We start from the raw sequence: 17,087 nt of genomic DNA, 5'->3' as shown, positions 1-17,087 counted from the left end.
TCCCTGGCATTAGTTCCCAGTGGGCCCTCGTGTCCCTAAAGGGCAATTAAGAAAATGAACACTGATTCTGTGGCTTTCATTACTGCTACATGCATTCTTGCATCTGTCTTTATGCTGCAATACCCTGATGATACTTGGCAGGACTTGCTGCTTGCACTGTGGCTTGAAAATGCTAATGCATGGAGTCACTTTCCTTCAAATATCTGCTTTTTTTGCTATCTGTTGTCCTGCAAGTTGGTACTGACACATGTTCTTCCTGTAGGTGTTACTCAGGAGGTGACAACAGTTGTCCAGGAGGCTAATGCTGCTCTGTTAGTTGCGACACCGATGCCTGGTGCTACCCAGGGAGCAGGAGCTTCAAGCTTTCCCCAGGAAAACAGTGGAGAGGGCACTCAGATGGTGACTACTCCTAGAGCCACCCAGACGGTGGTGGCAGCTGGTACTTCCTCTGCAGCAGACATTCCAGATGTGGAAGGTAGGGTTCTACTTCACAGACTGTGGTTTGTTTCTGCACAAGATGAGGTGGTACATCTGGAACCAGTATTGCTGGACACTGAAGTCTCAACCCACCACACATGTATTCTAAGTGACTTTTTTCTAGCCTTCTGCAGGCTGCCTCTAGCCCTGCCATTTTCTCCCTATGCTGCAAGATCCATCAGGTTGAAATATGCCAGCATATGTTTTGTCCCATATAAAGGTGGAGTAGGTATTTAAAAAAACAAAAAAATCACCCAAAACAAACTCCCTACATCAAGCTGACTTCTAGTCTTAGACATTTAAGCCAGTTTTTATTTACGGAGGGCAAGCTCTTACTTCTGGAGCCAAAGGCAGTCAGATTGCTGATGCTCAGTCTGAAGGATGAAAGCTTCATCAAGGTAACATGGGAGTGGTAGTATGGGATTAGACACCCTCTTGAAAGAGTCTGGCAAGCCCTCAGGTGTGGATTTTTCCTGATTTTTCACTCCTGAGGAATAGTGAGTTCTTCTCAGGCTGATTTGGTTCATACAGAAATGCTTAAGCAGTTGTATTCAGTTAGCTGCTGCCTGCTGGCTTGATGTCACCTTGGCAGGTACGTGTAGGAACCTGTCTTCTTGCCAGGAGTGTAGCAAGATTTCTCTTAGCACAAAGCTGATGGAGCTTGTGGATATTTCTGTAGTAGTAGGTACCACTGTAATGAAACTGCTGCTGGGAAGCCTTTTTTGTAATTCTTATATTGTGGGGCATCAAAAGAAAACACCTATTTGCATTGTATCTCTTAAATTGCGGTCTCTTTGTAGGGGAGGGAGAGCTCTTTCAGTGGTTTCCACTAATTTGCTTCTGGGTTTTAAGTAAAAATTCAACTGATTTGTCCCTGCCTGTGGCAGGGGTTTGGAATTAGATGATCTTTAAGGTCCATTCCCACCCAAAGCATTCTATGATTCTATAATTTTTCTTTTCAGCAAACAGCTAGCTCTGCCACTCAGTTCAGAGCACGGAGACACTGGTTGAAATCTGATATTCCTATGGTATGGTGACTAGCAGTCTTCAAAGCCATGGAAATAAAACCTAGCTGAGTTCTCATTAAGGGGTTCTTAAGTTCTGTGCAGGCTGTCCTGGAGGGGAAGCTTTCATTACAGCAGGGTCGCTTTCACATCTTAAGCAGGGCAAGAGTTTAATATCTTCCACTTTGAGTTAAGTTTTCATTGAGGAGTCTGTTCTTAAATGCTTGGGTTTTTAATATTGTGATGAACTGCTGCTGCTTCCTGTCATCTGTAGACATCACAGATGTCCTGATCACCAGTGAGAAGGCTGTTCCAGCTCCTGGTGGGATGTCTGCAACCCAATCTGGACAGACAGAGGAGCCATCCAGCAGAACTATGGTCCTGGTAACTCCAGCATCTTCTGTCAGGAGAACAGCTCTTCCACCTGTGAGGAGGATCAGTACTGCTGAGACCTATGGGCTGGACCGCCTGGAGTCAGAAGGTACTACTGATGCCAAGGCTAAGAAGCAGTCAGTTTCATGCGGAGTGCACACTTGCCTTGACACATCCCCAATTTGTCTGTTTGGCACGTAACTATATGCATATGTTGTTGTTCTTAATAAAGTTGTTGAGCAGCCTGTCCCCTTCAAGGAGGTACAGGAAACAAGCAATGAACAATGTCCTAGAAGATGCCTGAAATTCAAGTGGCAATGGTGGAAGGAATGGGGTTTTCCCTTGGAGAGGGAGCAGCTGTAATATTGCTGTTGCAGTAGCCTGGCTCTGTATGGCTGTAACTGTTGGTGTGTGCACTTGTTGCAGAACCTCTGTACCAGATAACACCCATGGGAACATGTTTGGCAGCTGGAGAGCCCTTGCCACCCTACTGCTGAAACCCTTGCTGCATGCAGTGTGGGGGGGATGTTCAGTGTGAGATGGCTACCTTGGTGTGTAGCTGGCTGAAACCTTGCCAGAACAAGCGATGCCCTATTTACACTACCTGAGCAACTCTGCTGCGAGAGGCAAAGGATACATCCCTTATGAGATGCTGTTCCAACTCAAAGCTACTTGCTAAGCTGGTGTCCCATTACTGGCTCCTCCAGCCTTGTCTCACCCTCTTCTCTTCTCTTAAACTCTCTTCTTAAGCTTTTCTTAAGGTGTCTTCTCTTAAACTGCTTTTGCCTGCTGCCAGTCTTGGAGTCTCTGCTCCCTGGCTGGCTTCAGAAAGTTGAAACCTAGTGACGCCAGTTCTACCTGTGCAAACACCCATCAGGAGAGGTTGAGGTGAAGTAGATCCTACCTCTGCAGTTGGTCTACAGCTCAGATCTGTTCTCTCTCCAGCTTATCCGTGACTTTCCTGTGGAGAATTTTCACTTCTGCTTTCTGTTTTTTCTCCTACTTACTCTTCTCTGCTTGCTCATCCATCCAGTTTTGTACTCTAGTCTGGACTGACACCACCTGGCAGGGATTAATCTTTCTGCCTGTTTTGCTTCCCTTCCTTAATCTTGACCTTCTCTTGCCTTCATCTTTTACTGCAAAGGTTGGCAGTCCTCCAGGGGTGGAATGCCAGATGGTATTTTTCTTCTGATTAGAGGTGGGGTGCTATAGACAACAGCTCATCAGCATTTTTTTTCTCTGCATGAAGCAATAACTCTCACTCTTGTTAAGTTTAGAGGACAGCAGAATTTGGGAGCCCTCCCAACTGCATGTGTGAGGTGCTGCAGCTCCTGCTCTGTCAGGCTTGCGGCTGGCTTTGAAGCCTATGAGCTCTCTTGACCTCCAGCTATAGCACTTGCCCTTTCCCAGGATAAATCTTGCATATATCTGGCAGCACAAGGATATGGTGCTGATGGTGGAAGGGTGACAGCAGGGGAAGAAGGGCTTGTGTGTGTGTGAAAATCTGAACTTTGAGGTTGGGGGAAAAAAGGTGTCTGCTTAGCAAGAGTAGTATGATTCAGGAGGCTAAACAGTTTTTGAGCCCTCTGGAATCATAGAATCATAGAATAGTTAGGGTTGGAAAGGACCTTAAGATCATCTAGTTCCAACCCCCCTGCCATGGGCAGGGACACCTCACACTAAACCATGTCATCCAAGGCCTCATCCAGCCTGGCCTTGAACACCGCCAGGGATGGAGCACTCACAACCTCCCTGGGCAACCCATTCCAGTGCCTCACCACCCTCTCAGTAAAGAATTTCTTCCTTATATCCAATCTAAACTTCCCCTGTTTAAGTTTGAACCCATTACCCCTTGTCCTGTCACTACAGTCCCTGATGAAGAGTCCCTCCCCAGCATCCTTGTAGGCCCCCTTCAGATACTGGAAGGCTGCTATGAGGTCTCCACGCAGCCTTCTCTTCTCCAGGCTGAACAGCCCCAACTTTCTCAGCCTGTCTCCATACGGGAGGTGCTCCAGTCCCTGATCATCCTCGTGGCCCTCCTCTGGACTTGTTCCAACAGTTCCATGTCCTTTTTATGTTGAGGACACCAGAACTGCACACAATGCTCCAAGTGAGGTCTCCCGAGAGCAGAGCAGAGGGGCAGGATCACCTCCTTTGACCTGCTGGTCACGCTCCTCTTGATGCAGCTCAGGGTACAGTTGGCTTTCTGGGCTGCGAGCACACACTGAAGCCGGTTCATGTTCATTTTCTCATCGACCAACACCCCCAAGTCCTTCTCCACAGGGCTGCTCTGAATCTCTTCTTTGCCCAACCTGTAGCCGTGCCTGGGATTGCTCCGACCCAGGTGTAGGACCTTGCACTTAGCATGGTGCAATCTCCTTTAGAAGCCTGCTAATCTCCTTTAGAATCCTGCACAGGAAGATAAGAGGGATTTCTGTTTCAACTGAGTATTGGTCTCCTTATTTAATGAAGCTTTCTGCATACACATTTAAAAAAAAAAAAAAAAGTCTTTCTGCTCTGACACAGGACTGCTGCAGCTTCCTTGAGCCCCTGCTGAGCAGTCTTATGCAACCACAGGCTTTTTCTTCCTCTGCTCTTAAATATGCTCTGAGCTCCTGTAAGGACAAATGTGGGCTGTAGTCAGAACTAGCTTTCCTAAATGATGAGGACTGTATTAGAAGGCTATGGGTTTCTTGGCTCTGGGGTATGGCTTTGCAGGTACCCGTTAATCCAATTACATGATGCTCTCTGCTGTGCTGTGTGGTTTTGACAAATGACGCAGCTTTTGTGGTCCAAATCTCTTTAGTGTTGTGAGCCAGAATGTTCACTGGTGTTAGGAATCACCAATCCACATCTTGTAAAATGGGACAAATACCACTTGGGGATGGGTTTTCTGCCTAGGGATGCTACTGCCCCAGTTAAGCACGAAGGAAGCTTTTGAGCTGTGAGTTTCTAATATTTATTTTTTTTTTAATGTGCAATGCAATTAGGGATTACCACATCCTCTTGGGTGGGGTGGGGGATGGCATTTGGAAGCTTGATTTCCATTCCCCAAATATTACAGTTCTGTGTGCTTAATCTCAGAATATCTAGATACTGCCAACTGTGTTTGGGTATGCTTTCCTATAAAGCTACACTGAGCTCCAGCCCAAGGTCCTTAAGCTCTTAGGTGATGCAAGGTCAGATACTGCTGCTGTTGCAGGCATATGCTTGGGTCCCTAATGAGAGATCTTGGCCCTTTGTGGGGAGGCTGTATGTTCTTCACCAGTGGAAGAAGTGCAAAGAGCTGAGTGAGCTTAGTTGATCTCCACTGCCTTTAGGGGGCTCTTGCTGACTTGCCTCACTGATGGCTTGGCTCATCATTAAATATAAACCCCTGCTATGCAGCTAGTTCTGTTTCTTGGGGGCCATCTGTGCCAAGCTGTATGTGGTTAATTGCATCATTATATTCACCTATCTGTCTTGGATGCAAAACTGTTCTAAAAATCAAATTGCACACACAAACATGAGGTACTTCGAATGTCTCTAGGTAAGCTTATCCTCCTCTCTAGTGGGCTCTGGAGAGATTAGCTGGGTAACCAATATCCTCCTAGATTCTGGTGTGACTGGTTCTACTTGCCCTTCATAGCTGGAGAAATCCTATAAAGGGATTATAAGATATGGGGACAGGACACAGTAGAGGATGAGGCTCACTTGTCTGAGAGACTTAACTATATAGTTTGTTCCTGTGTCCAGAATTTGTGTGTTTCTAGCAAGCTAAACACTGCAGCTTTCTCTAGGGCTTCTAGGGAGCTAGATTATATCTCTTTGGACAATTTGCTTACTTGAGACTACTGTGTAAGCCTCCCACCATGCTTTGAAAAGTGCTTCTTTTGAAAGTAACCACATTACTTTCAGACTAGATTCTTCTGCTGTAATGTGTGCTGTGGTAGGTATTGACAGAGCTGGCTGCACACCTTTAAAAATGGTAGCACTTGGCAGGTATAGCTCTGCAAAGTGGCAGGTAGCCTGCCATGTTCACTCTTCTGTGTGATCCCTGCAGTTTTTAGTTGAAGACTGGTGGCCACAGCAAAACAGCTGCTGTCTCCTTCGGCTGGTCCTCAAGTAGCTTCTGTCATTGTTACAATGTAACAATGTACATTGTTACAATGGGATGTGATCCAGGAATCTTAGACTAGAATCATAGAATGGTTTGGGTTAGTAACAACCCCCCTGCCATGGCCAGGGACACCTTCCACTAGACCAGGTTGCTCCAAACCCTGTCCAACCTGGCCTTGAGCACTGCCAGAGATGGGGCAGCCACAGTTCTTCTGTCCCAGTTTCTCACCACCGTCACGGTGAAGAATTTTTTCCTAATATCTAATCTAGATCTCACCTTTGTCAGTTTAAAGCTATTCTCCCTTGTCCTATCCCTATATACCCTCGTCAAAAGTCCCTCTCCGGTTTTCTTGTTGCCCCCTTTAGGCACTGGAAGTGTGCTCTAAGGCCTCCCTGGAGCCTTCTCCAGAATAAGCAACCCCATTTCTCTCAGCCTGTTCCCATAGAAGAGGTGCTCCAGCTCTTTGAGCATCTTCATTGCCCTCCTTAGGACTTGCTCCAACAGGTCCATGTCACTCTTGTGTTGAGGTCTCCAGCTGAGCATGGTACTCCAGGTGGGGTCTCATGAGAGCGCAGCAGAGGAGGAGAATCTCTTCTCTTGATCTTCTGTCATACTTCTCGTGATGCAGCTCAGGATACAGTTGGCTTTCTGAGCTGCAAGTGAGCACTGCCAGTTCACGTTGAGCTTCTTGTCAACCAGCACATCCCAAGTCTTTCTCCTTGGGGCTGCTCTCAATCCATTTTCTGCCCAGCCTATAGTTGTACTTGGGATTGCTGTGACCCAAGCACAGGATCATGCACATTGCATGCACTGAGGCTAAGGAGGAGGTTGGCTGGTGCACTGTCTATGAGGACCTTTAAGGTCATGTTAACCATATGTGCTAATTCTACACCAGCAGTTAGTATAAAACTAGCCTGCTGCTGAGTGATGCCTCACCCATCACAGCATGGGTCATAGCCTAGTTCAGTGTGGACAGCTTTTAGCACCGTTGCTCATGGCTGCTGCTGGGGAGGGTGGGTCTGTATCTGTCAATGCAGCCTTAAGGCTTGGTTTTCTTGTGTGCCACCACCCTGTCTGGACAGTAAAGCTCCAGCTGAAGTGGCTGGAGGTGGTGATTGTGGAGCAGGGCACACAACATACAGAAGTGGAAGATGTCCCGGCATTCATCATACCATGCTAAGACTAACCTCTGACATGCAGGGCAGGTGTCACTGTGAATTCCCAAGGCTGCCCAGATGCAGCAGTAACAGCTGCCTCTTGGTGTATCTGTGTTTCAAACCACAAGTCCATGAAAGCTGTTAGACCCCTATATGTTGCCCTTGATGCTTTCAAGCTCGTTGGGTAAATGGCTTAACCTCAGTGTTACCCACTTTCTGCAGCTCGGTAAGCCCCAGCTTGTCCTGCTTCAGCATTAACTTGGGATTTCTGGACTGTTTGCTTGTAATTTTTGATGTGGAGGGAGAAACAAATCATCTGACTTTTGCTACTCTCCCATTGGTGTTTTAAGGAGAATTAAAGTGTTATGCATTTGTGCTTTTGATGTGCCTGTCCTATTTTTTGTGGAGCCTTTATTCCCCAAAATCCAAAACTACTTTGCAACAGTATGTAAGCTCTAAGGCTGGTTCCTGTTCAGCCATCTAGGTTTGCTTCAGGCTTTTGTTGCTGGATGTGAGCTGCTTAGTTCAGCTGTCATATAGGCTGCTGGATGTGAAGGGTGCTTAGAGCTTTTATAAAAGCAAGAGATGCTCTACCTGTTGTATGGTGTCAGGAACAGCCAATAGCTCTGTGAAAATGGGCAACTTAAACTCAGCTGCTGTAGAGGGAGGAGCTCTTATCCATATAGCTCTTGAATGTGGAATGTTCCTGATTAATCAGGCTGGCTCTCAACAAGCAGCTGGCAGAATTCAGTTCTTTAGGGTGGAGGGGTTGGAAAAGCAGTGTCAGGTGCCTGCTGTTTAGGACAGCACAGTGCTATTTCCAGTACTCTGCCTGGTTAGCTGTCATGTTCCCACCTAATGCAGCATTTGGATATGGAGAAACCCTTCAACTATGCCAAAATGTGGCTGGCACTGTTGGGACCAGTGAAGCCAGTGTCCTGCAATCATGGGGCACCTCTCCTCTGAACCTTAGCTGTGGGTTTCACTGTATTTGCTTCATCTGCTGTGTCAAAGGGTGTTGCAGAGCAGTGCCAGTATAAAGCTTTAGACTTTCAAAACTTAACAATTAATGATATTTTAATAATATTCACTTATCTTTGGGTTTAAACAGTTCCTATTGCTTTTTGCTGACCTGTGTACTCCTGTTTACCCTTCTAAGAAAACCAGAGCTTAACAGATTTCCATGAGAAGAGTTCTCAGTCCTCTATTCTCTGCCTTTCTTCATCTTGTTCTTCTTTTATGTAGTCATCTAAGCTGCATGTCACATTTTAGAATTGAAGGCAGTGGTTGTCTTTTTTCAGAAAATATTTCAGAACCTGTAGCCATTTACGTAACTTTTATAAAAGACCCTTCAAATTCTCCTTATGTTTTTCTTCTGAGCTGTGTCACAGGACAAGGAGCCTTCCTTATGTTGCATGTGAAGCGTATTTTTGCTGGAAATCAAGGCTCTGACTGTGATTGCTACTTGGACCCAGACTGTATGGATTGACCTGCCTCATTAAATCTCTGCAACACCATTAAAAATTAAAATGAGATTGCAGGGGTGTAAATAAGACAGGCACTTAACCCAGCATGGTTAGCTAGCCTGATACTGTAATTCCTGACCAGCTGTTTGGATATCAGCTAAATAGGCAAGGGTGAAAGACTTACAGCACATGCAAAATGAATTGTATTTGGTGCAAGGTATTCTTGGTATGCGCATTGTCTTGCTTCTCATTTATTGCTACCACTGAAATGGGAAGTGCTGTCTCTCTGGTGCAGGTTGACCTCCATGTTCTTCACAGTAAGTGGTACTTCATCCCTCATTCTCCTCCTTTGTAGCAGAAAACAGTAACAAAACCAACAACAAAAAAAAGAAAAAAAGGGGGGGGGGGCAAAAATTTTGTATCAAAACCAAGCTTTTTTTCCCCTGCAAGTGTTTGACCAAAGACAACATCTCTGCTGTTAAATCTGGTGGTGACTTGTTTTGTTTCATGAAGGCCATTGGAGAGCTGATGAAGGGAGGAGTGTGGAGGTGTGATCAAGCCCATAATGAATTGGGAGCTTGAGTGAGCAGCTAAGAGGGTGTTAGGCTAATTAAAGGCTCACTACAAAGAGGAGTGAGGAAACTCCTGCTTCATGTAGCCAGTGTGCTGAACTTGGCCTTGTTAGTGCTTCCCTGCAAAGGGAAGCAGAATGTGGTCTGGCCGCTCTGCTATGGATGTGCTGGAAGTTCTAGAGTAACTCAAGCTACACGATCTCTCAAGTGGCTGACTATGCCAGATGATGCACTCTGGAGCTCTGTCTCTCAAATACCATATCTGCTGTGATTTATGGTCTTCAACAGTAACTCCTGTAAAAACATCTAGGAATGGTTTAAAGCACCATTGCATTCTTTCCTAGATGTGTTGCAAGTGGCATGTGCCTGGCCATGTATTCCCTGTGTGGAGGTGAGTTGTCACAGCTGTTCTTAGTTTTGGGAGGGGAATGAAGCTTCTCTAAGTAACCTTGTTGTTTGTGATACTCTGGCATCAGCAGGTTTTAACCTGTTGATGTTTCTTAGTCTGCCCCACCTTGGTTCCTGTTCTGGCCAGGCTGTGCTTGATTTTTTAACTGCATCTGACTTCTCATTTATTCAAAAAATTAGAGTCCACTTAAGTATCTCATTAGTGTTGTAGCTTTCCCGTGCTTATCTTCAAGCTCAAACAAAAACAACAGAAACCCTTTACATTTGTTTTTGAAAGGTAATTGCATTGTGTGGGTGAAAATTTTCAATAGCTTTTGTTTGTTTTAATCTGGGGATTAAGCAGTTCACCCTCCCAGTTCCAGGGAGGTGGATTCAGGTATGTTGCAGTTTCTTCTGAAGGCTCTGAACGGAGCATTTTCTTCCAGAGCTGCTGATGGCGGGGGTCTCTCAGTGTGTGTGGGATAATGTTGCTCATAGGACTTCTCTGGGGAGCTTTGTGCATGGCACTGGGGCCAGGGCAAACCACCTTGCAAGCTGGTTTAGCTCATTAATTTCTGCTTCCTGCCCTGTGGAGGTGGGATACTGTCCTTCATGTTGGCTGACATCAACTCTTGAGGCCACATGGGCGCAAGGACAGTCCAGCGGTGTCGTTTCAAACCTCTTCATGAAGATGCTCTGGGTGGAAGCACTGTCTTTGACAAAGGACAGTGAAGGCTGCGGGAGAGGGATCAAGGACTTGGAAAGAAGCATGAGCTCTGACTAGATTTGAGAAGAGTGGGCTTGAAGTCATCTTCTCTTGTGGCACCTGATAAGACTTGAGCTAAAACCTTGGTATTGTAGAGGCTGTTGCCCATAATAACAGATCCACCAACTAATTTAAGTTATCTGTGATGGATCCATTCTGGGTTTGTCTTGAAAATATAGCTTGAATTCAAATGTTTTCTTAACTCTTGGGCTGTTGGTTGTTCCTTTCTCAGTAGTGTGGTTGAACTGCGTACTTCTGAAGAGACACCATCAAACAGCTTTTTTGCAAGAGAAAGTGGAATTAGTGTCTCTGTGGGGGCTTATTTTTTTGTGATGGGGAAAAAAGTACCATGGCCACAGAATATTTCCATGTGAAGGCATTTTGTTGCATCTGTCGTCTTCTGTCCAATTACAAGTCATGGTTGCCAAGTCCGGACTGATTTGAATGCCCTCACTTGGTAAACTGCCTGTTTCTTGTCTTGAATTTTATACTGGCTGGTTCCACAGCTTCATACCTCGGGTTAGAAGAGCTGTTCTGCAGCAAACTGGGGTGCAAACTTGTTATAGTTCATCCTATGTATTCTGCAGAATTTTTTTTTCCCCTTTAAAATAGCCTTGTATTGCTCAACCAACTCGCTAACCTGGCACAGCGTGAAAGCAGTTTTGTGGTGAATTCTGCTGGAAATGCAGCTCTTGGAATGACTTTGATTTTAATACAGAAGCAGACCTGTGGTCCCTGCTGGAATATCTGTTGTCCCCCCACCCCACTTTTTTTTTTTCCCCTCTTCCTCCCAAAAGCTCTTCAGTGCCTTGGATCCCCTGTGACAAGTGATGAGCAATGAGCCAGGACTGTGAAAAAGCAAGTGTGAATCTGCTCAGATTTGGAGAGAAGTAGGCAAGAATCAGAATTTGAATCCTTGCACTGTCTTTGCAATGCCAAAGAGCCCTCTGCTGGGGCTTTGGCAAGTGGAGGCTCCTAAGGAAGTGTCAGGTCCGTGCTGCTGCCAAGTGTGTGTTCCCTCTTTAGATGCAGCAAGGATTTGCTTCTGCTACAGAAAAGCTTTGGACAAGTGATTTACTCTCTGCTTGAAACTTACATGGGTTAGGCGAAACTGTTTTGTTTTGTGTGGTAGGATCCCACCCAATGAATGCATTCTTCCCAATGGACCTTTTCCTTGGCTTTGCACAATAGGCCAGATGCTGATACTTCCCATGAGAGGCCATCCTTAATTTGGTTCCCCTTCCGGAGCAAAGCATTTAAGACTACGTTCATGCAACACAGTCAGCAAATACCCCAGATAGCTGAGCCGAGCCATGTTCACCGCAAAGCTAAATTCATCAGTAGGGAGGTTTTAGCCTGATGATATTGCATACCTTCTGCACCCACTGCTTGCTTAGGTATCTTGACCCTCCACAGTACAGTGCTCTGCCCATAAAGCTGTCTGCGCATGATGAAAGCCCATCTACATTCCTACCAGCTGTCTCCTTCCAAGCTGTCATGAGCAATTGTTCTTGGTAGCATTTTGGAGATGTCAGATGGTGACATTATCAGTGATCACCGGAAAGTAACAGATTAATAATAGAAGAGAATTGTCATAGAAAGGCCTTCCTGCCTTTACAGTCAGATGTCATAGTAAAAGCAATGCAGAAAATGAACCTCACTGGAAGAAAGCATTCGGCAGAGACTTCTTAATGCCTCTTCCTCTTGTTATGGCAAAAGAATATAGTCACAGACCCCCATCTCTAATCCTGTCATTATTTACATTGCTTTGCTTCCTATGCTATATGCACACATGGGTGACCAAGGCCTGTTGCTGGTGTATGGGTGTGAAGTAGATGGGAGCAGAAGCTAAGCTATGTGGTGTGTGGTGGATGAGACACTTCAGTCTGCCTCTGCTGCCCTATTCCCCTGTAAGTGCCTCTAGTACACACAAGAGGAAAATACTGAAAAGTAGAATTTTGCTTAATAGTGTGTGTCTTAGTGTGTGTGACAGTGCAGGTGGGAGTCATCATGCTCCATAGCTCTCTCCTTTCCTTCATGGGCACATTATGCAGGTAGGTGCTAGATCTGTGCTCTCTGTAGCCATTGCTCAGCTCACAGGAGTCTTTGCTCAGTGTTTGTACAGGAGAGGTCTTGGTATAGTGCATCTCCCTGAACTCAGGCAAAGAGTGGGCCCACCACTGGAAACCAATTAGTGCTAGCTGCTAGTTAATCACAACTTGGAATTCACGAGGTGCTCCTAAGCACTCAGGCCCTATAGCACTGTGTACTCTATAAAATCACAGCTTATACTATCATGAAGCATAACAATGCTCTGTGTTACTGTCTAGACATCATTGTTCTCTGAGTTTGATTTGAGGTAGGCTGGGAAAGGAAAGAAAATGAGAGCTCCAAGTTTTGTCTTACTATCTCCTTTTTAGTTTGGGTTGGGTTTTTTCCTTAATCTTCTGAGGAGTAAAAGTGTTTGCAAACATTAATAAAAAATATCCAAAGGTAGAGACATCCCTCTTCAGTGAAGGTTTCTTCAACTAAAAACAGAGGTCCCAGTGTAACTCCGTTGCCTTCAGCAAGGTTATGACAACAGCAGCTTCAGTTCTAGCTTGTTAGAAGCTATGATACGAAAACATCCTTTCCTCGCTGCTCTCACAGCCCATTTGTGGCATGTTCCTGACAGTTATGTTTGCACCAAGCACTGTGCCGACTGCCTTGCTGGTTCTGCTTGCCCACAGCATGGATTTACAACTGCTGCCTTGTGCTCATAGTGCTGCGAGCACCATCTCTCTTTGCAGTTGATTTGCCAGTGCCCTGCTGCCGTCGTGCGCTGAGGCTTTTACCTGTGGGATACTGGTTGTTGCCCAGCTGCTTCAAACACTGCTGGTTGTGTGTTCCTGGTGGATCGGTGTAATGCCTCACAAAGGAGGTGTGAGGTGGTCTCGTTTCTCTCTGCTCTGCCACAAAAGTCAGCATGGATATGTACAGTTCTGTAGTGAACCCCCTTTTTTTGAAGCAAGCTGAGTGAGCTGTTGTCACCCTGAAATAGCAAAACCCATCCTACAGATATCACCAGTGTTGCTAATGGATCAGTGCGAAGTCCCATGATAAAGCCCAACCATAGCTGTTTCTGGTGACTATTTATAAAGCTGGGAACATCAAAAACTGCCACTGAAACTTTGTTACTTTGTCTCAGACTTTTTTTTTTTTTTTAATTTTTTTTGGTGCTCTCCTATAGCTTCTCCAAGCATTAAAATTTGAATGCCTGTTGTCAAGCCCTTCAAAACTAAAATCTTTGACATGTGAACTGGGAATCTCATTTTCCTGCGGATTCCTGATGCTTGCATCTTTCTTAGGTTGGATGGTTGTAACTGCAGGGAGATGTTAAGTTTCCTGGGTATTTTGCTTTCCTGTATCAATGAAGGCAAAGCAGAGCCTACTCTACAGAAAACAGTACTTGTTTAGTGTGCCAAAGAATGTCAAATTTTGGATTTCTTCTCTCTTGGAGCTGAGACTTTAACTGCCCTAGGCTACTGTTTTATTACTCTAACTGCAGTAGAAAATATAGTCCATATAGATGTTCATAAGTGTTTCAGTGCTGAAGTCTCCTCGTGTCACTGGGAGAGGAGACAGGATACCATCCCTTCTTGATAGGTCTACATGGCACTTCACAAGCAAGAGCTGGGGTTTGATGCATGCAAACAGAATAGTAAAATCAGCTTATGTGTAACATATGAAGAGCTATAGAGCAAGGGTGGCTCATAGCAGAAACTGCTTTATGTCCTGTGTACCTGTCTGCTTCAGCAAGCAAGGGGCACTTTCAAATACTTTGAGACATTCAGAAATGTTCCTACAGCTGGGGTCTAGTTGATTGCCTGATTTGGATAGATTCTGTGGCCAAGAAAATGCTATACTTGCATTTTTTTTGGTTGGAGACTAGTATCTTCATCATAAAGCACTAGCATTTCATCATGTTTTTCTCTTTTCTTATAAAATGAACCTTAGCCAAAACTGACGAGTACATACAGTTTGAGGGAACTGCAGTTGTTTAGCCTGGAGAAAAGCGGGCTTGGGGAGACCTTACTGCTCTCTGCAAATACCTGAAAGGAGGGTGTAGTGAGGTGGGGTTTGATCTCTTCCCCCAAGTAACAAGCAATAGGACAAGGGGAAATAGCTTCAAATTGTGCCTGGGAGGTTTAGACTGGATATTAGGAAAAATGTCTTCATGGAAAGGATTTTCAAGCATTGCAGCAGGCTGCCCAGGGAAGTGGTGGACACTCTGGAGGTGTTTAAAAGAGGTGTAGATGTGGCACTTAGCGACATGGTTTAGTGATGAATTTGGCAGTGCTAGGTTAATGGTTGGACTGAATGATCTTAAAGTTCTTTTCCAACCTAAATGACTATGATTCAACAATACACAAAATAGTTCACAATGGGCTGAAAATGCACATGAAAATATGAATGCTTTCTGAATCTGATGGTCTTTGCACTTTCAGTCCTTGCTGCTTTCAGCATCTTCTGTTTCTTTCCTTCTTAGCTGCAGCTGAGGCTTCTGAAAGGCCCAAAAATGCCAATTTAGGAGGGAAACAGTGATTTTTGTAAAAGGCTGTCATGAGGCACAAACCTCCAGCTTGAGGTTCGTGTATGTGATGCTTGCTTCCATTTTCCATCTAGTGAGACTACCAAGTATTATGTACAGCCAGTCCATGGCTGCTGGGCTCCTGTTGTGCCTCTGCTTCTGAAATTCAATGTTTGTGAAGTTTATTATTTTCTTTTAGAAGTGTAACTTCCTCCTTGTGACCACCAAGTGGTGCTCTGCGCTGCACCTTGCAGCAAGGCAAGCTGTTGGCATTTTGGGATGGGGGTTTAAAAAAAAGCTGTTTTCAGAAGTAGAGGAGGAGGAAACAAGAGACTTTTCCCCTCACAGTGTTTGTGCTTCAAGGACTACATCGATGCTGTGGCTGCATGATGATTGATGTAGCTTGGTGACGATCAGATATGATAAGTAGTCTTGGCACTTTCAATTTGGGTGTTCAGCTTGGCTGCCTGCTAGGATTTGGAGCTACAGAGATGGCTATCTGCTGCTTCAAAGCTAAATCCTGGCAGGTGCCTTTTTATTTGGTTTGTTAAAAATTCAAGAAGCTTCCAAAAATCTTGTCCCAAGCTGGTTTTTCAGAGATAAAAATCAAATCCCTGTTTTCTCTTGGCTGCTTTTTCACTCAGTTCATCTAGGGAAAACCTCTGTTTCATGTTCCTCTTGTCTGGTGTGCTAGCTCTTTAATGTCTTTACTAGTAAGGTTTGGAAATGTTTACAGTTGTGTTGCTCTCAGCAGAGGCAAAGACCTACATTAGTTTTTTGTTTCTTTGTAGGTTTCCTGCAAGAACTCTCCAGGTGTCATTCTCAGGTTTACAGAAGCTGTGTATTTTGTATGAAAACATGCAGTTTGATAGAGAAAATTCTTATGTTGATTTGAAATGATGGGCACATTATAAGGCAGAAACTGCCTATAAAATACAATGGGAATTTAAGGGGCTAACAACATACCTTTAAGATCCATTAGATTATCTGTGTGGTATAATTGTTTGCAGGAGTGATAATTCGTTTCCAAGTACTATGCTATAGCAGGATGATGCAGCTAAACTCAAATAGCAGCTCATTTGTAAGAAATGCATTGCTGGAATGGAAAGGTGGCAAGCAGGATTGTCTTGTCTGGAAAAGTCATGCAGTGTTTCAGAGGAAATCCTTGAATTAGAAAGAAAAGGGATGCCATGTTAACAGCACAGTGAATGCCATGGTTTTATGACTTGCACTGATTTCTCTAGGTATTCCAGTCTGTGAATTAGAGGCCAAAGGAAGGAGGCCAGCTTCTCCTATCTAATGCAGGTTGAATAGGCACCAACTAAATAGCTTCTCCACAGTTCACCAGTTTGTTTCTTGGGTGTTTTGTGGAGTAGCTGTGCCAGAGTTCCGTTGCATCCCACAGCGGAAAGGAGAAGAGTGAAGTATCACCTGCTTTACTTTCAGCATGTATGATATGTGCAGCCCCTCAGCTGTCCTACTCAGCCGCTCCATCTTATTGCAGTGTCTGTAACCTATATGAGATATGGATCCAACATAAAGGGATATCTAGAAAACAAATGTTGATTTAGCTGGATTGTTAGTTTTTAACATGGTCTTAGACTGCTGGCTAAATGAGCTTCTCAGATGCAAGGTAATAGGCTCTCCCAGTGTGGGTATACATCAGGAGGGAGTTTTTCTACAGGGCTGAGTAGAGCTTCATGTAAACTAGATAAAATGCATAAATATTATGGGGTTTTTTTTCAGATTTGAAAAACTAACCGTGAGAAATTTGAAGCGTGTGCTTATTCCAGATACTATCTTTTCATGGTGGGTAGCTTCGTTAGTAGATATTAAATAGCTGGAATGCGAATTCTGGCTCAGGAAGTCTTTGATAATTAAAAGCTGGGGACAGAGACTGTTGCAAGACTGGCTCTGTGTATGTGCCCTGCTCTAGTCTTTCTTCAGCATCTGTAGCTAGTTGTGGCCAGAAATAGGACATGGGCAGAAAGGGCCTTTGGTTTGATCCAGTGCGATCATTCTTGTGTTGAAAATTTAGATTCTAGCAATGGAATATGGCTTTTAAATATTTCTCTCTCCATGTGTTAACTGTATGGTCAGCTTTGGAATAAACTGGTATCTGCTCTAGTGGAGAATCCACAGGGATTTTCTTGGTGTCACATTTATCTGCTCTCACATGAAATATAGGCTGTGCTGTCTTCTTTTCAAGACTGAATT

At 44.7% G+C, this 17,087-nt stretch overlaps 1 protein-coding gene across 1 annotated transcript in view; it reads left to right on the top strand.

Moving 5' to 3' along the window:
* Positions 1–17,087, top strand: part of ARMH4 (armadillo like helical domain containing 4) — a gene marked incomplete at both ends in the record, with an annotated part of 60,563 nt that overhangs the window by 2,729 nt on the left and 40,747 nt on the right. Inside the window, 2 exons of the mRNA XM_080619455.1 lie at positions 263–475; positions 1,756–1,962. Coding sequence (XP_080475581.1) covers positions 263–475; positions 1,756–1,962 — 420 coding nt within the window. The remainder of the gene's footprint in view (positions 1–262; positions 476–1,755; positions 1,963–17,087) is intronic.

Source organism: Psittacula echo (assembly GCF_963264785.1).
Source record: "Psittacula echo genome assembly, chromosome: 5".
Taxonomy (NCBI): Eukaryota; Metazoa; Chordata; class Aves; order Psittaciformes; family Psittacidae; genus Psittacula; species Psittacula echo.
The sequence above is the reverse complement of the archived record's forward strand: the minus strand, read 5'-3'. Positions and strand labels throughout refer to the sequence as shown.